The sequence below is a fragment of the Delphinus delphis genome, chromosome 17 (genome assembly GCF_949987515.2).
Source record: "Delphinus delphis chromosome 17, mDelDel1.2, whole genome shotgun sequence".
In the NCBI taxonomy this organism is placed as follows: domain Eukaryota; kingdom Metazoa; phylum Chordata; class Mammalia; order Artiodactyla; family Delphinidae; genus Delphinus; species Delphinus delphis.
The window spans coordinates 77,648,906-77,669,743 of NC_082699.1; the positions used below are offsets into that span (position 1 = coordinate 77,648,906).

General features: G+C 46.7%; 1 protein-coding gene across 9 annotated transcripts in view; it reads right to left on the reverse strand.

Moving 5' to 3' along the window:
- PTK2 (protein tyrosine kinase 2) overlaps nucleotides 1-20,838 on the reverse strand; it is a 252,711-nt gene that overhangs the window by 22,632 nt on the left and 209,241 nt on the right. For 8 of the 9 annotated variants that reach the window (XM_059995248.1, XM_059995242.1, XM_059995249.1 and 5 more), the window contains 4 exons: nucleotides 15,265-15,376; nucleotides 9,044-9,130; nucleotides 7,413-7,550; nucleotides 6,570-6,701 (listed from right to left, as the gene is read on the reverse strand). In XM_059995248.1, the coding sequence (XP_059851231.1) occupies nucleotides 6,570-6,701; nucleotides 7,413-7,550; nucleotides 9,044-9,130; nucleotides 15,265-15,376 (469 nt within the window). Of the gene's footprint in view, nucleotides 1-6,569; nucleotides 6,702-7,412; nucleotides 7,551-9,043; nucleotides 9,131-15,264; nucleotides 15,377-15,895; nucleotides 16,034-20,838 lie in introns of those variants that run through there. The other variant, XM_059995247.1, reaches the window with a different exon arrangement.

Below are 20,838 nucleotides of genomic sequence, written 5' to 3' on the forward strand. Positions count from 1 at the left end.
GCAATTTCTATCTAAAATCTTACAGAAATGGATAATAGACATAAAGAATGTCTGGGCCTATTTGATTCTTTTCCCCATCAGGTATGCATTTTCTTTCTTCTTTTCAAATTCAGGTATAACTTGTATACAACACAGCCCACAGTTCTTAAGTGTAAAGGTCAGTACCCCTGCCTAACACGCCACCCCAATCAAGACACACAGCAGATAACCCGCAGGCTCAGTTCGCCAAAGGGACCCCTCTTCTGACTTCCAGCCCAGACGACTGTTTCTGAACTTCATACAAATGGGTCCCGTAAGAAGCACTCTTGTGTGTCTGACATCTTTTGTAAACACGGTGTCTAAGATTCAGCCCTGTGGTTGTGTGTAGCAGTTTGTTCGTTCTTACTGTTGTGCAACATGCCCTTGTTGCATCCGTTCTGCTGTTAACGGGCAGGTGGGTTATCTCCAGTTCTTTTCCGTGTGGGCATGCGTATTCCCTTCTCTTAGGCAACAGATGGGGGCTGAAGGCGCCGCTTTCGGTTTTGGGGACACAGTAACCAACCGTTCAGGCTTGATCTCTAGTCCCATGTTGCTATCACTCTAGAAAACTTCAAACCTAAGGCTCTCAACTCAAAGTCCTTTCTCCTTGCACTACACATTGTCTTCAAATCTGGACTGTGGAATACACATGGGGGGATGTGGCCTGGCTGAGAGCAGAGTCCCCGTCTTGGACTCTCTGACCCCATCTTGATGTTCACCTTTCATTCCTGCTGACTGGCTCTGCTGCGAGAGGGAAAACAGCTCAAACATTCATTTCCTTTCTCAGGACACAAAGCAGGCTTTATATACTCAAAACTTTCTCATTTTAAAATTAAAATCCTATCTTCAGCACAGCCCTGCATTAGAAAATGACTGTGTGCATGGCAATAAAAATAAACAAGTAACACAGTTACTCTCTCTTTAAGCAGCACCCAATAGGAAAGAAAGTCCTCTCAATGGACTGAGGTTCTAGTCAAGGCTGCCAGCTCTCTCTCTGGCCAGTTTGCAAGAGAGCTTTTACAGCTGTGGATTCACAGGCACAGAGGCAACTCAGAAGCCACTCGGGCTGCACTGAGATCACAGAAGTGGGTGGGGACACCACAAAGACCCTGCGCTGTAGGTCACAGCTGTGTGCCCCAGGGCAAGAGCCTGCCTTATGTGTGCTGATGGAGGGATGCTCCGCTCGACTCTCCAAAGTGCTCGATAAAAAGTAGCCTCATACAATGATGTAAGTCCTAAAACAGGAGGCTTCAATAAACAGCTATCGATTCTGATCTGTCAGAAAAAATCTGGGAATCGCTACTGACAAAGCAACTTTAATTTTTCCAGTAAGAACATGACTCTTCCACCCGGGTACAAGCTGACCTCATGGAAGGGAGCGGCAGGGCTGCTCCCAGCACAGTCCGAGGACCAGGGCGGGTCAGGAATGACTTGCTGTTACCAGGTCGTGATGAGACAGAAACAGAGGATGAGCATCTTTAGAAATTTCTAGAGCAATCTGAAATAGTAATTTTTAAGTCTGTTGGAGCTCATAATAAAAGTCTGTACACCTTTTTAAAAATTTCCTTTTTCTAGTAACTGCTTCTTATTTTATTTCACTAGAATATCAGGTCTACAGTGGTTTAGGAAAAAAAATAGAAACGGGTCCTCCTTCACTGACAGCTTGAGAAGCCTGCACTGGGAAGCATCTGGCCTACAGGGCTCCACGTCCTGCATGCAGCTTCTGCCTCCTCGGGGAAACGTGGCGGTCAGACACAGCCAGGGCTCCTAAGGGAGCCCTAACAACAGCAAAAATGAATTAAGGGGAAAAAACCCCCCAAAACAAACAACGAATTAAGGTTCACTGATAACAAATAAATCCAGTGAAAGGGTGTCCAGCTCCTGCGTGATACCAGCGACGCTCCTTTGCAGACTCCCTTCGACACTGGCTAAAATCTCTCACCCCATCTATGACACTCAGCTCGGGTTGGGAGCCGCCTGCAGGTACTCTGGGCGATGTGTACGATCTAGGCTTCTAGATTCTCATCAATGCAGCGCTCCTGCCTGCTACAGAGAACAAACTGAACGAGAGATTAAAAGCCCTTGGAAAAATTAATGGTGTATTCCTTATCCCTTCCACTGTCTATGCGTTATACATTTAATCCTCCACTCAACCCTACAGAAAAGCATTCTTGCATTCTACAGAGGAAATTATAATTATCTTACAGATTAACAAATCGCAGCATAGAGAGGTTAAACAACTCACGTAGGGCCGCGGTAACTAGGATTTTGAAGCCTCCCCTAGCTGACCCCAGAGCCTAGGCTCCTGCACTCGGTGTGCCCTCAACCTGGCATGTTCTTCAGCTGCTCAGCCTGCCCTGATGGCCCTGCATGCTGGGCCTCCCCTGCGCTCCGTCCGCTCTGTCACAACCAGGGCTGACCTACAGGGGCTGCGTCTCAAGGACAGGAAGGATGGAGGGCCCCAGGTGGTCATCCTGTGGCGGCCACTGGGAGGTTTTAAGTCAGAGAAGGCCAGGATCAGACCCGAGGTGTAGAAATGTCACCGCGGCTGCGGCACGAAACACAGCTTGGAGGGGACAGGATCTCAGAGATGCCATGTACGACGCCCCAGCCTTGACATTTACTTGCCCTCACCTCCTCACCTTCCCTCCCCTGGCAGTGGCGCTGTGGCTCGCTCACCCAGTTGCTCACGCCGAGGCCGGGCCCGTCCTGACGGCTCACTTGCTCTCAGCCCCCCACCTATACCGGCTGCCTGACCAACGGCCAACGCAGATGGGGCAGGGATTATTCGACTGAGGACATCAACACTGTTCTGATCTTGAAACCATTAACAATGACAATAGTAACTCACTCTTGCTTATGAAGATCGATAAGAAATTCTAATAAAACATCACAAACAAAAGACACCAGGACCTTCAAAGGATCATCAACCACGACTTAGTGGGGACTTCTCTCTGGAATGAGGGTCCAGCATAAAACCAAGCAAAATGCTTCATGTAATTCATCACGTTAAGCCTTTTAAAAGCTTTAAAAAGGTTATTTTAAAAATAGAGAGCCAGCATTATACTTAATGGAGAAAACTATTACGGACATTATCTTTAAAAATAAAAGCAGGATGGGCTTCCCTGGTGGCGCAGTGGTTGAGAGTCCGCCTGCTAATGCAGGGGACAGGGATTCGAGCCCTGGTCTGGGAAGATCCCACATGCCGCGGAGCAACTAGGCCCGTGAGCCACAACTGCTGAGCCTGAGCGTCTGGAGCCTGTGCTCCACAACAAGAGAGGCCGCGATAGTGAGAAGCCCGCGCACTGCAATGAAGAGTGGCCCCCGCTTGCCACAACTAGAGAAAGCCCTCGCACAGAAACGAAGACCCAACACAGCCAAAAATAAATAAATAAACAAATGTGGGGTTTAAAAAAATAAAAATAAAAATAAAAAAGCAGGCAAGAACCTGTTTAATACAAAGTTGGCAAGAGATGCTTCAGGGGCAATATGAGATACATAACTGAAAATGAAGAAAGAAAATGTTTTTTAAAAAGTGATAACCGTGCATGAATAGAAGAAATCCAAGGGAATCAGTCAGAAAAATTTCATGTGATAAATATTGTTACATACAAGATAATTTCCTAAAAATCAACTGCATATGCATACACGGAAATAACAACTAAAAAGTTCAATGAAAATGAGATACCATTATCAGTGACGGGAAGCTCTAAATGAATGGGCAGTAATTTAATAAGGGAAGAGATGGACTTAGAGAAAATTATAAAGTTACATGGGAGAAATAAAAGGGATCAGGAACAAATGGAAATGTCCCAGGCTGAGGAGACAGGTACACTGAGGCTGTCACAGGACACAGCACTGACTGGACTCCCCGGGGGGAGTTCATTATACGACTTCATTAGTGGATTTTCAACGTGGCATGGAAGCCATCTGGAGTGACAGAAATGTCACACGTATGGAGAATGGGTTATATGGACTTAATGTATTTATCAAAACTCACCAAACTGTACGCTTAAGACCTGCGCAGTCCACTGTACGTAAATTATCTCAATTAAAAGGGACAACCCCTACGGCTGATGAGCCGGCAGTTTCTGATTCAGAGTACCTGACATCGCTGGGAAGATGGAGCCTGGGCCTGGGCCGATCACCTTCCCCACCAGCAAGCTCTTCCCAAGGCATGAGCACACTTCCTGAGCCTGTCTGCCCTGCAAATTCCAATCTATCTCGAGGCCTGGGCGCCAACATCATCCCGACCCCGAGTGGCACCCCCAGGCCCCCCTCCTGCTCTCGCCGCCGGCTGCGCTCTGTCAGAGCAGCTCACGGCCGCGGCCTCCTCCACTCTCAGGGCGATCATACACCAGACACTGGTATTTACGTATACTAACTCGAGTTTGAAGAGTCGGTAACACTGCCTTTTTAAAATACAAATCAATGCGGGAAAGTAGGCTATCTAGACAAAAGGTTAAAATGTAGGGCTAGGGAACAGCAGCTGTATTCTTGGAACTGATATAATATCCAAATAGATTTGCTCAGATTAGTATAGTAAATAATAATAACCAATTTTTGCCGCTTGCCTTATAATCTCAAGATACGCTTTGATTTAAATAATTTAGAATTTTGATATGATGAAACTTTTGTTCAAAAGTGAATGGTTCACAGCGCCCAGCGATATTTCGTATACGTTACAGTAAATGCACGTGCAGAGGAGCACTAGTCCGTGGGGGCGCTGAGCCGTGTGCAGCCGGGCACTCCAGCTGGCAGAGTGGCGGGCACCGAAGACCCCGGCTCGGCCAACGCTACCCAGTGGTCTCGGGCAATTTCCTCATCTCTAACACGAGGGTAATAAAGGATAGGTACACTGTCCTTTATCCTCGTTTCCAAAATCTAAAATGTACTAAAAGACTGGTAAGTTTGTTTGTTTTTTTAAGCTTGAAGGAAACTAATTTTGTGGCAAAACCTGACCTGACCTGATGTGAGGGCTGTCTTTACACCTGGTAATGTGAACACCTTTGTTTTGCTGTAAGAGCGTTAGTGCTTTTAACTCTGTATGCTATTGGAATACTTACATAATATACAGCATGTGCGTCATATTTCATTAATTTTCTTTCTTTCTTTTTTTTTTTTTGGCCGCACTGCAAGGCTTACGAGATCTTAGTTCCCCGACCAGGGATTGAATCTGGTCCCCGGCAGTGAAAGCGCTGAGTCCTAATCACTGGACCGCCAGGGGATTCCCTTCATTAACTTCCTAAAGCAAAAAAATAGTGTAGCACACAGAACCCTCAAGAGTTTCGGATAAAATATTTTGGACCTGTCTCTTCCCCACAGGGTGGTTATAAAGACTGAATGACTTTCTGTATGAGGAATATGTAGGATGGTGAGCGACACGTGGTAAGCACTTTGTGCGATCTTAACCATTAAGCTGCGACAGGGCTGTGCGCATTAGTCCTGTCCGGCAGTTAAATGAGTGTGGGGTGTGTGTGATGTCTGCAGGCTCCACTTGAGAAGAAAAAGAACAGAAAGGAGAGAAAGTGCCTCCACCTAGTGTGACTTGCTCCCAGGCCCCCGTTCGCGCCGAGACGGCCCTCACCCCCCTGCAGCGGGGGCAGCGGCCACCCGGGAGGTTAAAACGTGCCTCACCGAACTTGTGCACAGCTTGCTTTGTTTAATTTGAAACTACAGTTTTCAAAAAGAAAGCCCCGTATAAAGAATGAAATCAGGATCACAGGTGATGAACCGCTGTCTCGTAAAACCACTGGTTGTTGATTTAATGTTTCTGTGCCTGTAGGACTTCCAGAGATGCGTGAACAGCGTTGTATCCCCTCATCAGTGTCTGGTCCCTCAGCACAGAGGGTGACGTAGAGGTGGTCTCGGGATGTTTATGGTCAAAGCGTGAGGGACCAGCTCTGGACCAGCCAGGTACGGGCTTTGCGGAAGCACTCTGAGTCCTGGCTCCGTCCAGGCCTTCTTCTCTTCAGGCTACTTCAGGAAGGCTGAAGTAACTGCGCAGGGTGACAGGGGAGGGGTCCTAAGGCTGAGGACCACGTGACACACACAGGCCACTCTGTCACCGCTCCTCTATCCCCAGGGACTTCTGAGGGGCTGTCGACAAGAGTTGTCCCAGGAAGACATTTGCTGCCCACAACCCCAGAGGCATGTGGCAGGAGGTCTGCGTCTCTCAGACCTCGAACCAGAGGAGCCCAGGAAGGCAAGCCCGGGGCCCCCGGGCCGTCTAGTCATGTGCCTGCAGTAGCGAGAGGCAGTGTCTTGTGTGCAAGCTGACACTTCAGTGGGAGTCGTTTCTGTGTAAACGTGGCAGTAACACAAAACCACAGAAACGGTTCTACATCTGAGCCCATGATTCTACTGCAGACCTCCTAGAAATTTATCCGGAAAAAGTAATTCAAGAAAAGCGAACGACCCACTATTGCAAGTTTTAGGAAGCAGATGGAAAACAAAGGCTCCTGCTTTGGAACAGATGAGGTTTGCCATCATCTGCAGTAGAGCCAACTCCAGAGGCTTAGGGGTGCAAGGACTTTCTGAGACTCAGTTACCAGAAACCTCTCCTCCTTCTCCAGCCAGCGCTGGTCCTCTTCCATCTCCTGCTGCTGCCGGATCAGCCGCTCCTCCATCAGGTGGGTCGGCAACACCTGCCCGATGCCACGCAGGTCCAGTGTTGCAGAGTCCTGGAGGAGGAGTGAAAAGGTCCACTCTCAGAAGTCTGTGTGTGAGGCTCTTACTTTTCTTTCTGTGTGTCTTTCCAAACAATTAAGCAAAACAGCAAGCGTGGTGGAAGTAGCGTCTCTTCTACTCTGCCGGCGGGAGCAACTTTTCTGGGGGTTACAAGTTACCGTGCGTGAAACAGCTTTAAAACGCATACAATGGTTCACTTGCAGGGACCTACTCTAAATAAGTAATCCAAGATATGGGGCAGAGAATGCATCACTAGTTAGAGCGAAAAAGTGGAAACAATCTGGACGTAAAATAATGGGAGGAGGATTAAATACGACACACGCCTAGTACAGAGTATAAAGCACGTGCACTCCAAGGAAAAGAGCTTAAGAGCAGACAACTACAGATGTTCTTGGATTCAAAGAAATGATTTTTAATATTATAGGAGTGGTTCTTGGTTTTACCAAGAAAATTCAGTAAAAATTCACACGGTCCGCAGAGCTGGAGGCTGTCTGTTCCTTGGCCTCATGTAGGCCCTGCTTTTCAAATGAATGGGCTAATGATGGCAGCATCTCTCCATCGTTGAGTGAAGATTCTCAGACCCAGAGAGCATCTGATCTTAGAGTGAGGGCATCTAAATTGACACATCTCAGCATTTAGAAATCCTGTACCTTGGGCACAGCCTCATCAGTTAACAAAGCAAAGCCCAAGAACATCCAATTTACCTCCACGTTGGGCTGCCACATCGATATCTCCTGTGGTCTGTGATTCCACGAATCCGTTTGGTCCAAAAGAGATGCCTGACCTGGGTAGATGCTGCCAGCCACGGCTGTGATTCCATGTGAGCCAGGGTAGCCAGAGACCTGTGGGTGAGTGAAGCGGCCAGGTCAGGGTCTGACGCAGTACGACTTCTGCACAGTTCTGCTTTCCACGTGAAAGGAAGTAACTGAGATTATAGAGAATAATGTGGCAGCAGAATAACGGCTCCTCAAGCTTGTCCACGCCCTAATCCCTGGGACCTGTGTGAATATGGTAGCTTACATGCCAAAGGGACTGTGCAGATGTGATTATCAATTAGGAATCATTAGGTGGGGAGATTAACCTGGACGATCTGAGTGGACCCAACGTGATCATAAGCGTCCCTAAAAATGCAAGAGGGAAGCAGAGGGGAGAGAAAGGGGGTGTGGCTACTGAAGAACAGTCAGAGAGATACTTGGACTTTGAAGTGGAGGAACGGGCCACGAGCCAAGGAATGCAGGTGCCTCTAGAAGCCGGTAAAGGCGAGGAAATGGACTCAACTGCAGCCTCGAGAAAGGCGGTCTGTTATGGCCACAGTCGACAGCTAGTGCAAACAGACACTAGGAAACCAGAAATTCTTCACTTTGGAATTCTACACTTATTACAGTGCTGAGAGCAGACCATCCTCGGATGTAAAAGCAATGGGCCATAAACATGGTTAAGCCATCTCTCTACAAGTCCCTTTCCTGCCCAACTCACTACTACTCCACCAGCAAAGAACAAACAAGACCCCCAAATGCTTGTCCTCTAGTGAACCAGCGTGGATGGTGACAGAAGGCAGGCCTTCACAGTCTACCAATGATCTCAAAGGCAGAGAAAAACATTGAGCTGGACATGGAGAAAAATTTCAAAGCAGAAGGAAAGTGAGAGGAATTTCTTTACATGGTTCTCCCTCCATCAAGAGAAAGAGAGACAAGGCATCAGTATCTGTTTCCCTAACTCATTAGGCTGGTTCTGGGCAGCCAGGGCTGGCAGCTACTTTTCAAATGAGATAAAGCACAGCCACATCCATATTCCAAATTCCCTTCAGCAAAGCTTCCAAGCATCTGTTAGGTCTCTAGGCACTGATTCATACCAAAACCCCATACTGACAATATGTAATCACTAAACTTTCAAATAAGATGTACAGGTAGTTCTCACACCTTATTTGAATGAAAATATTTTAATAAAAAACTCTACTAAAAAAAACAAACTCTACTAAACATAAAATGCTGTATCAGCGACTATTTCTGGTCAGAAGAGATCTATCACTGCCAGAGAACTTCTAGGAATTTTCACAACAAAGAGATTTCAAACGATCTAAGGCAGTTTCCTATATGACACCAACGGCATGAAAGGATCAAACGAGCATTGCAAGCTGAAAAGGCCTACAGGAAATGTCCCATAGCTGTTCTTATTTACAAGGTAAGGAAACGTGGGGCTTGGGAGAGAATCATTTATTTGTTCGATGAGAAAAATGAATGTTTTAATTTATAAATATATACAATGTATCCTTCCCCACCCCCAAATGTGCTGAAGAATAAAATAACACATCTTTTGACAGTAATGAACGGTATACCTGGTAGTGATTGGTCTGTACCATGTGCTGTGGGCTGGGATGAAACCCTTCGCTGGACCTCGGACTAGGATAACCAGGTCTGCTGGGCTGTGAACAAATCAACAGAGCATCACATGAATAAGTATCCTGATTATTTTGGTAAATCCGCATTTTATTAAAAAGAATAGAAAAAGATAATTTTCTATAAGAGCTTAGCTGGAAAGAATGATAAAGGGTGTGAAGACATTTCCATGGGGTCTTTTCAACAAATAATGCTGGGACAACAGGATATCCACATGCGAAAAATGAAGCTGGACCCCCCCCCCTTCCTCACAACATACACAGAAATTAACTCAAACGTGAGAGCTAAAACGATAAAACTCTTAGAAGAAAACGCAGGAGTAAATCTTTGTGACCCTCTGGGTTAGGCCATGGTTTCTTAGGACGCCGAAAGCTCAGTCAACAAAAGAAAAGCGAAGATAAACTGGACTGCATCAAAATTAAAAGTTTTGTGTTGCAAATGACAACATCAAGAAAGTGAAAAGACAACCCGTGAATGGAAGAAAGTATCTGCAAATCATCTATCTGATAAGATTCATATCCAGAATATAGAAAGAACTCTTACAACTTCAACAAGAAAGTGACAAATAATCTAAGTAAACAGTGTGCAAAAGGTCTGAGTAGACCCAAAGAAGATACACCAATGGCCAATAAGCACATAAGAAGATGCTCAATACCATTCAGCATCACGGAAATGCAAACCTGGAGGCTTTCCTTTCTGCTCCTCACTGGCTGGGAGCACGTGGGTGAACCAGCCGGATCCCATTTCCTCATCTAAAGAACTGGATTGACTTGGAGGGGCCCCGAAGTCACTTCCAGCTCTAAAATCCTCATTGTTTGACACGTGAATTTAAAGTTCAGAGCAAAAAGAACGGTCTAGTCTGAAACGGAAGATGAAGTCAATAAAGTCTCCTAAACCTGAGGGATTTAACAAAGTGGAAACTCAGGGCTCTCCAGGCGAATAAAGACCAGACTTGAAGGAAATAGACTTGGGGCCCAGCGAGCCCAGGGGAGGAAGTGCCTGTGTCGCTTTCCCGGGGACACAGGTGGTCCTGGATGAACACACACTTCACTTTGGCTAAGTTCTGAGTGAGTCTGAGTCTCGAAGCAGTGTCACCCCCCTCTGCCTGGAATGCGTGCCGCCTCCTGTCCCGGGTCTCCCGTGTCACCCCTCCCTCTCCCTCCTGACACAGAAGCATATCCCCTGCTCTCCTCCGAGCACGTGGACTGCAGCTACCCCTGCACTTGCTCCCGCCCTGCTGTGCGGGCCTGTTAAGCCTCTGAGGGTGGGAAGCCTCCCCCACCCCTTTAGCCCTGTCGCATTTCAGCCCCCGGGTGCAGTCTACTCCAAACTTAACTAAACGTGAGGACGGACCCCCAAGACCCCCGAGAGAGGGAAGGGCATGAGGGGGAGCCACGGGCAATTTTGCTCCATGAAGCCCTTAGGGACTGCTCTTCAGATGTATATTTTTAAAGGTTTCACTTGAACAAGTGGTTAGGAAGAGGCAAGAGTGTCTGACTATCTCTGTCCTCTGACATTTCAGTGGCAACAGCCGTTTGAAAGGTGCGTTAATATGTATGCATTACAAGGGTCGTGTGGCAAAGGCTTCCTGGAGGCCAAGTATGGGAGGGTGCAGACCCAGGAATTAGGACAGTATTCACAGCTATCTGACAGGTGGACAGTTGTGTCTGCTGGCTTGCATTTTGGAGGTGGCAGGTTAAGTAACACAGGCAAAAATAAAAACTTTTACTCAAAAAAAAAAACCAAAATACAAAACTTTTACTCAATGTGTCCTACGTGTAGAGCTAGGTGTCGTATGTACAATCTGAGAAGTCTGAGAGCAATGGTACAAGGAAGTATTATCACCTCATTTTACAGAGGATGAAACAGAGGCTCAGAGAGGTCAGGTGATGCAAACAGGCTGCACAGCTGGTAACGGCAGAACTGCCCGCCTCCAGAGTCTGCTGTGCTGTGCTGCTACTCTGTGACAAGCACACTGTGACTCACCAAAGAAAAGGGGAATTACAAAAGGAAAGATCAAAGACGGCAAAATCTCCACAGAACATCCTCCAGTGGCTCAAATACTTACACGGGTAGCAAACGGTAACACTTGTAAGGTTCCATTTCAGAATAAAGATAACAGATAAAAATATGAAAACATGTCTTACAGAAGACGAAACTACTGCACCAAGAATACCACAAAATGGAACTCTGTTAGCCACCCGCTGCGGAGAGCACGGACGTACTGCTAACAGTTCTGTTTTCCTTCTCTACAAGTACGGACTCAGCGTGGCGGCCAAGAGGGCAGGCCAGGAAATGGCCACTGCCGGGCCGGGGCAACTTGCCCACTGTGCCTTCAAGAATGAGGTGGGGACAGGGCTGCCACAAAGATCGAATGAGCTGAGCTGGGCTGAGGTATCCAGACGTGTCACCTGCTATTAAGTACAAGGTTTAGCAGGCTGATTGCATCTCCTCCTCAAAGACAGAAACTTGGATTTTCATGAAGCAAACGATGGAGCTGGGGGAGTTTTTGTCGAAAGCCTCCCAAGTGAGGAAGAAGAAAAAGGAAAACCCAACACATCCTACACTCGTGGTCCTCAGCTGGATGGCAGTGCCCCCGATGGGGGCCCAGGGTACCGAGAGGGCGCTCCTGCTGCCTGCAGGGCCCGGCACTGAGGGTGGCAAGCAGGTGGGAGGGACAGCGGGGCTGCACAGCAGGGCCTGTGCCACGTTCAGGTCTTTCTCCACCTTACACAGGTAAAACAACAACAAGGAGCCCCGTAGTCTGAACCGAGAACCAACTCCGTCTGACATACAAACACAAATGGTATTTTGCATAGTTTATCAGACACTGAACTTTCCAGAAGAGCAACTACTGTGAATACTGATGGACAATTTTACTTTGTTTCGTTTGAACTTTACCAAGATTCTTCACCCTTCTAGAAAATCACATCATCAAGACGAATGAGATCCACAGTCAGTTGTGGCTGCAGGGTCTGCGTGTGTAGCTGCTGTATCCAGGGCGAGCCTACCACACACAGGTGTGGGCACCTGGCTCCTCCACTGCACCTCCCAGTGTAATTATACCCGAGTATTTTATACAGGTGTGTGCATAATGCTATTAGAAGTTACTTTTATTTCTCTTGTACAGTTCGCAGTCTCTTGGCTGTGTTGGTATCTTGAAATTATTAAGTCATTTTATAACCTATGTATTTTATTTCAGGATTAGTAAACGGGGTATTATAAAATATTTTTTTATATAAATGGAATGCTGGGTCTGATCAGGGCTGAGAAACACTATGCTGAGGCAGCTATTCTCAGGACGCCTTTACGTTCTCAGAAATTACTGAGGACTCCACAAGCCTTTACTTATCTGGAATATATCTACCAATATTTACATTATTAGAAATGAAAACATCGAGCATCTGCATATATATACTAATGTAGGTGATCTTCTACCCATTAAATTTTTTTTTTTTTTTTTTTTGGCCACACTGCGCAGCTTGTGGGATCTCAGTGGGGTCTCAGTTCCCTGACCAGAGATTGAGCCTGGGCCCTTGGCAATGGAAGACCTGAGTCCTAACCACTGGACTGCCAGGGAATTCCCTCTATCCATTAAAATTTTAATCTGGGGACTTCCCTGGTGGCGCAGTGGTTAAGAATCCACCTGCCAATGCAGGCGACAAGGGTTTGAGCCCTTGTCCGGGAAGATCCCACGTGCCGCGGAGCAACTAAGCCCGTGCGCCACAACTACTGAGCCTGTGCTCTAGAGCCTGCAAGTCACAACTACTGAGCCCACATGCCGCATCTACTGAAGCCCGTGCGCCTAGAGTCCGTGCTCCACAACAAGAGAAGCCACCGCAATGTAAAGCCTGCACACCGCAAGGAAGAGTAGCCCCTGCTCGCCACAACTAGAGAAAGCCCGCACACAGCAACGAAGACCAATGCAGCCAAAAATAAATTAATTAATTAAAAAAATTTTTTTTAAAATCTGGGGGCTGCCAACCTTTTAATTCGGGATCAAAGAGTAAATATTTTATTTATTTGGTTGCGCCGTGCAGCTCGTGGGATCTTAGTTCCCTGACCAGGGATTGAACCTGCACCCTCAGCAGTGAAAGCCAAGGGGGTTCTCAGTTCTCAGTTAGGGGAAAGTCCTAACCACTGGACCGCCAGGGAATTCCCAAAGAGTAAATATTTTCATCTTTTTGAGCCATACTGTAACGGAACCACTCAAGTCCGTCTGTGTAGGGGGTACCCAGCCATGGACAACACACAAGCCTAGGGGGCAGTTCATGCAATAAAATGTTCATCAACAGAAACAGGCAGTGGGGTATAGTCTGCTGACCCACTCTGAAGGGTAGAACCATCTCTGACTACAGAAAAGAGCCTTAAAATATACACGTTGAAAACATCCTAAAGAAAGAAATGTGAGGATATTTAAAAATGTAAGCAGAACTCACCTTTGCTCTGTAAACAAAGAAGCCTAACCACTCCATCTCCGCCCATGAACTTAATATCACAGCCTTCAAAACGCAGCCACATGAAAGTTATTAAAAATCATACAGATTGAGATACGTAATCACGTTTAGATGGAAAGGGTTAATTCTGTGAGTTTTAGGGGAAAGCTGTGCACAGCATTGGCACATCATTTGTGCCAATCACCAACTATGTAGAGCTCCTTACACTCCTGTGACTAAAAAAAGTGCTGTGAATGCATCATCTCATTTGGTCTTCACAACACCCCTAAGAGGTGGGGAACACTAGTACCCTCACTTCACAGATGAGGAAAGTGAGGCTGGGAACAGGCAGATAATCTACCTGGTCATCAGAGCCACCTGTGAACAGATCCACCTGGTTTCCAGGCCTGAGAAATTAACTTCAAGGCTCTCCGGTGCTGCACCCTTCCACAGTAGTCAGTGAGGAAACGGGCACACCCGTGTACAAGGTGGAGGCCGCAGATGCTGGGGTGCACAGCTTTTCAGGGGGTAGCTCGGGACGTCGTTGTTGTAACACGAGGAGAGACAGAGAAACGTTGTGGTCTCAGCACGAACCAGCCCATAGTAACACCGACAGAACGGACCACAGGCCCTCCTCCTTCTCTGGGCCTCAGTTTTCCCACTGGTGGAGGAAGCCAGACTACAGAACCCTTCATCTCTAAAATTCTGAGGAACAGGGTCAGTCACCTGTGTTCACTTTCAATGTGTAATAATATTTACTGTAATAGTTTAAAACAATGGCCGAGAAAACAGATTTCAGGCATCATGATAAAAAAAAATGGGTACAATATTTAAATAGCACTTTTTGTGAACAGATTTCTGAACATTTTTCAAAAAGACAATGAAGTAAGGAATTGTCATAGTTCCTGTAATATATTTTTAGCTAATCAAATATCAAGTAGCAGGTAACTATTAACTGCAAAAAAGCCTATCATCTATTTACCATCCAGAAAATGATCTGAACTGGATTATTCATGGCAAGTAAGCCACTGTGTGAAAATACTATCCTGTCAAAAGCAAAAGGAGAACAAAGAATCCTGATCTGAGAAGAGTGTTTAAGGGCCAACTGTGTCCAGCTCCAGCCCAGCTGAACAAGAGGGGAAGGCTCTGGCCGCCTGCGGAAGGCCAGGAGGACGCAGGGCAGGGCTGGGGTGCTGCTGGCAGACCTCCCCACGCTGACAACCCAGCCACCGCCACAGATGAGGAAAGGCAGAAAATGTGCACCAGGTTCTCAGCAAAACCAAACCAAACCAAACCCAAAAGGACCGGGTCAGGTGGAAGCTGACTCCTTTCAAAATAAAGCAAAACGTAAAGCATTCTCGGCTTGGTTATAGTCTGTCTGGTCATCAGGAAGGTCCCTGACACCAGCAGAGAGAAACCTCCCCGAGCAGGGCGTGCTCAGTTAAGTCTGATGAAGGGGGCGGTGGCGGGGGGTGGGGGGGATTGGAAGGTCAGGCCTAATCCAATCACTCATGATTTCGAACAGCTCAGAGCTGCAACGCAAATTAGGGAACCGGGTGCACGTTGCGGTGGTATGCGGCGGGGCGAACAAGGAACAGAAGTTGCAGTGATTCCTCTTAGAATAACCCGCTATTTGGTTTTCTCCCCACAGGCAGCTGCTGCCTACAGCATAAACCGCACAAGTTAACAGGCATGATGCCAGACGGGCTGGGGGCCTTTGCTACCTTGGGTGGTGCTTCGTCGGACCCTCCAGAGTCCCAGGACACTGTGACCTGCCTTCTGGACTCCATCCTCATCCGTTCTTCTTGCTGGACCTTCTCTTCCTCCAGGATTGTGCTAGAGAGACAACACAGTATGTAAGGAGAGCTGACACGGGGGGAGCTCGCACACACCAGACCCCACCCTGACGACCCGAGGAGCCCCGCGGGAAAGAGGATCGGGTTTCTAACTTCACAAAAGGATTCCAGAATGGCCTTGATGCAAGGGGCACAGCCTCAGGTAAGGGAAGGGCAGCTGGCAACACAAGGAGGAGCTGGGAAACCAACGGGGGGCCAGGATGGATGGTCTGAACGCCAGTTTCCTTTAAGCAGCAGAGTTCCCCTGAGCAAATCCCGAGCAGCGCTCCACACAGCACAGACCCAGCCCTCACAGTGCCACCACAGCAGCACAACAACCGACCAAACAGCCATGCGGCCCAACGCTCCCCACACTGCTCACGACCTCCTACCAACTTTCACTTTAACCAGCACTTTGCCTCATCAGGAAGGAAGGAAACGCAACAGTATCTACAAGCACTTCTGAAACTCCTGCCGGCTTGAAACTGGCAGCTCCACACCGGGTCACGCGGCTACTTACCCGCCGGGCCGCTCAGGGCTCCGCACCTGGGCTCTGGGCCATCGCGGGAGCGGCCACCGCCCTCTGCTGCCCGCCCGCCCGCCGCCCCGCCGCCGCGTCCTGGGGCTTCCCAGTCCCAGCCTCCTGGTGGAGGGCAGCAGAGAACCTCCCAGCGCCAGCAGCTCATGAGAGAGTGAGGTCAGCGGCCCCAGAGCCTTTCTTTCTAATCTGGGAATCCGGCTCGGCTCGACTGTTTCCAGGAGACATTCCTGCTGCCTGGAGGCGAGGGCAGGCTGTTTCTCACGCAGCTGCACTCATGCAATTTACAGCAGCAGAGGACACACAGAATTCAACTCGTAACTGCCCTGAGTCAGCAAGCCCTTACTACAGATGGGAGTTTTGTTTTGTTTTGTTTTTTAAGGAAAGGGAACGTTTCCCTCCATGACCACATTAGCACTTTAAAGAAAAGCAACCCCCTCCTCAAAATATGATTTCGTTTTTCTTCTCACTCCGTCTAGACGGTCATGGCTGAGTGAACAGCACAACACTTTAACAACAGTGCAGGCTCTGGCGGCACCCTCGAGGCTGGCCAGATGCACGCTGAGCCAGCGCTGTTGGGAACCTGGCCCCAGGTCCCACGATTCACAGGTCAAGTGCGTGCGACAGCCTGTTTGCTTGGCCTTTGCCCACAATGGGCTGAGAGCTGCCGCTTTCCACGCGCCCAGAACTAGCACAGACCCCGGACCACAGTCTGCCTTAGTGATGACAGGAGAGCGAAGCCACCATCAGCCGAGCACGTGCACTGGCTGGTGAGGAAGACCGGTCACCACCTCCCCGTGCCTCACAGGGGACGGGTGCAGGCTGCCGGGAGGGTGGCCGCTGGGAGCAGGGGTTCAGACAGACCCCTGGCCTGAGAGAGGGCTGCCTCCGATTAGGAGCTTCTCAGCGCCCCGCTCTCAATCACCTGGCCCTCAAAACAAGTAACAGACTCCAAGTCAGAATTTCCAAAAATTGCGTAGTTTTAAACAACTAAAAAGTCCATAACAATCAGGAAAAAAATCAAGTAAAAAAAATCGTCCTTATTTCTAACTTCTTCAAATCATTAAAACAAAGGCAAGCTATGAGGAGGCCAAGCGTGACGGGTTCTTTAAGGCAATGGGACTTATTTTAAATAGGTCTCACGAAGGCAATTTATTTCACATGGGCTGTTTTGTGAACTGGGCCACCCTGACCTGAAGGTTACTGCTCCCCACAAACACCTCCAGATAGGTCATGGGAGGGCCCTTGCATAAGGAGACCCTCTTGGGCACCACCTGCCCTGACCCTCCGCCCACACTCACTGTCCTCTGACCCACTGATTCACTGTCTGAAGCCTCCCTCTCGGCCCCTCATCACCTGCTACCACTGAACACGGAACGCAGGGGTAACCGGGAAGCGAGTTCCTCAGTATCATACCAAAAACTAACATGTCAAAACGCTGTGGAGAAAGCATAACTCGTTGCTCACAGTAGTGCAGAACATAAATAACTCCTGGAGTATCTGTTTTTACGATGGGAAGGCTCTTCCATAGATGGTGTAAGAGTGCCCATGGAGACAGTTCTGAACTTTCCTCTTTACAGCTGCTGAGGAACCCAGAGCAAAACACTGGAATGTGCAGAGTGTCAAGGAGGTCAAATTTAAACATATTTTCCCAAAGTCCAAGTATTTTTAGTAGCAATACATTCTGTTTGAAAGCTTTTAGCTGCCTAATGTGAACTGGCAATGAGCCCTCATGCTTCTTCCTGGGATGGTGGTTTCTAAGTCTCAAACTCACCAGAGAAAAAACTATAAGAGCTCATAAGACTTTTCATTTAACAAACGTTAGAACATGTAAGAATCATTCTTTGTTTATCCACGAGCCCCATCTAGGAAGAGAACTGGGAAGAGGGGAAAGGAGTATTTATTTAACGTTAGTTTTATTTTTTTTATCACTACTTCCCTCACTTTAGGAGAAAAAGTCATCAAAGTAATCAATTCACACAGTAAAGGACAAAAAAACTTGCAAGCACGCGTTGACCCTTCCCGGCCTGTGGCACTCCCTGTGGAACCTGGTCTCCCGGGCTCCGCAAGCTGATGGAGAGGGCTCATTAAATTTCCGTTCTGGAGCAACAAGATGTGATCTTACTTCTAAGGTATTTTCATGGAGAGCAATAAAGTGGTCTAATAGCGTCTTCGTTTCCAGTACCAAGCTAAGATTCAGAAGAAAATCTCCAACACGGACAAGATTTAGAGTAGACAGGGGCGATCAGTCCAAGTGGGTGACCAGCTGTTCCCGCTGTCCCAGCAGAAAGGGCACCAGCTATGAGCAGCACCTTCTGAGCTGGGCAGCTGGGCCCATTTCAACTTGTGTCCTCCTTCATAAATGAGAATGATACTGCCTGTCCTATCCACTGTTAGGATGGAGAAATAAAGTAGGTGAAAAAAACCAGTAAGACTTTTAAGTAAATGCTATCTAGTTCTGTACTTTTACCTGCCTTATTTTTTTTAAATGTATTTCATTTCTGTAGCATTTTTTCCTGAGAATGATTATAGTAATACTATTCTTTTCTTCGAAACTACATTTCTTCTATGCTTGAAAAACTTTTTTAAAAAAGATTGGACTTTGATCACCTAAACATAATAATTTTATGATGACATCACAAAATTTGCTTTGGACAGAAAATCAGTCTGGATTCATAGCTACTTAGGCTAATTTGAAAAACATCCAGAGAAAGAGCAGCAAGAAACTGGATGAACAAAAAAGCCACGAGGGAAATGGCTTGTTCTGGCAAGTTCATGGGAATGCCAGCTTTGAAACACGATCTCTTCTAAGTACCCAACATCGCCTCACCACAAAGGAATGGAGCTGACCCTTCAACAACCCCCCTTGGTATCTTTGTAGAAAACAAGGCTTGAGACAAAGCTGGGACGGCACCTCTGCAGTGGGCAGTGACCAGTGTTGCAGCACACGCCTCCCTCCTTCTTCTCTTATAAACACGCACAGCAGACCGAACATATCGCTTCACGAATACAAAACTGCATCTCTCTTTACTTATTACGTATCTCAAACTGCAGGAAATAACGCACTTCTGTTTGGTTATGGTGTTACACATCTCAAAATTATTTGAAAAAAAGTGATTTCTACTAAAATCTTACTTTAGAACGGTGACCTCTTTGTATTTCTGGCAAGTTCGAGAAGCTCCTATTTGACCAATCCTCTTGCAGACAGCAACTATGGACTAGGACAGAAGAAACAGCCCTGTGACAGCACAAAGCAGTTAGGCTCTGGAGGAAGCTGCCACTGGGAGGAAAGGAACGGCACTGGGTGAGTCCCCAGTTTAATGGCCACTAGCCAGAAAGACAGCCCCAGTCTTACTGGTTTGAAGAGCCAGAGGACTGAATTTGGGTCACCACAGCTGGTGGAAAGTGAGGGGGGAAATCCCAGGAAGAAGAAAGCCACGGAGGGGTACCTCAAATTCTGAGTATAAATTCTGCCTGAATCACTAGCTGACCCCTGTACTATGCACATACAGGGCAGGCTCCAGGCAGCCCAGCTGAGGCTGAACTTAGCTGAATCGGGATTCGAGCTCACAGAATGGAGGGAGTTTGCAATGTGAGACCTGCCAAGTTAGCTGCCTGCTAAAACCAACCAACCAACCAACCACTCTTCAGAGGAATAATACTGAATCCAGAGTTTCTGCAACCTATCAGTCACAATGTCCACAACATAATCTAAAATCACTTGATGTACAAATAAACATTAAAATGTAATCCATTTTCAAGAGGAAAAGAAATCTAAAGGAAGCTGACTCCAATGGTGACTCAGAAGTTGTAATTAGCAAGCAAGGCCTTTGAAGAGCTATTATTATATTCAAAGACATAAAGGAAAATTTGGTCATAGTTAATGAAAAGATAGGAAACACCAGCAGAGAAACTAAAGGTATAAAAAAGAGCCAAATGAAAATTCCTAATGAAAAATAAAATATCTGAAATAAAATCTCCACAGGATTGGACGATCAGTGGGATGGAGATGAGAGAAGAGTCAGGAAAATTGAAGATAAATCAATAAAAATTATCCAATCTGAAGAACTTAGAGAAAAAAGACTGGGGGAAAACAGAAAAAGAACAGAGCCCCTGGAACCTGAAGGACACTATCAAAAGATTTAACATACATGGAACTGGAGTTTTAGAAGAGAGAAAATGGAGCGGAAAAAATATCTGAAGAAATAATGGTCAAGGACATACATTTACAGATTCAAGAGGTTCAGTGAAGCCCAAATATGATCAATACAACAAAAACCACACCCAAGCACATCCTCGTTATAAACTGCTGAAAACCAAAGATAAAATCATGGAAGAAGCCAGAAGAAATGACACTTTACATACAGAAGAGTAATAATTTAAAAGGCCAGTGACTTCTCATTAGAAATAACAGAGGCCAGAAGATAACGAAAGAAAGCTTTAAGGTGCTGAAAGAAAGAAAGAAAAAAAAGAAAAAGAAAAATGCTGTCAACTCAGAGTTCTATATCCAGTGTAATGAAGTTCAATTCATTTTCAGATTAAAAAAAAAAACAACCCAAAACTAATCAACAGGCCCACACCACAAGAAATGTTAAAGAAGTTCTTCAGACAGATGGGAAAACCAAATGGAAGAAAGATCTTTAGGGAAGAATAAAGAGCACTGTATGGGGTTAAATATAAAAGATTTTCCCCTTACTTTCCTAAGAATACTATTAAAAACATAAAGTGTAATCTTATTTTATGAGGTTACTGTCATATATGAATATAATACACACGACATCTAGAACAAAAAGGACTAAGGTGGTGGTAAATGAAGTTTCCACATTTTAAGTGAAATACAATTATTAACTCTAAGTAGATGGTGCAAAGTTAAAGATGTATAATGTAATACTTGAGGCAATCACCAAAAATATAATGCAAAAGGT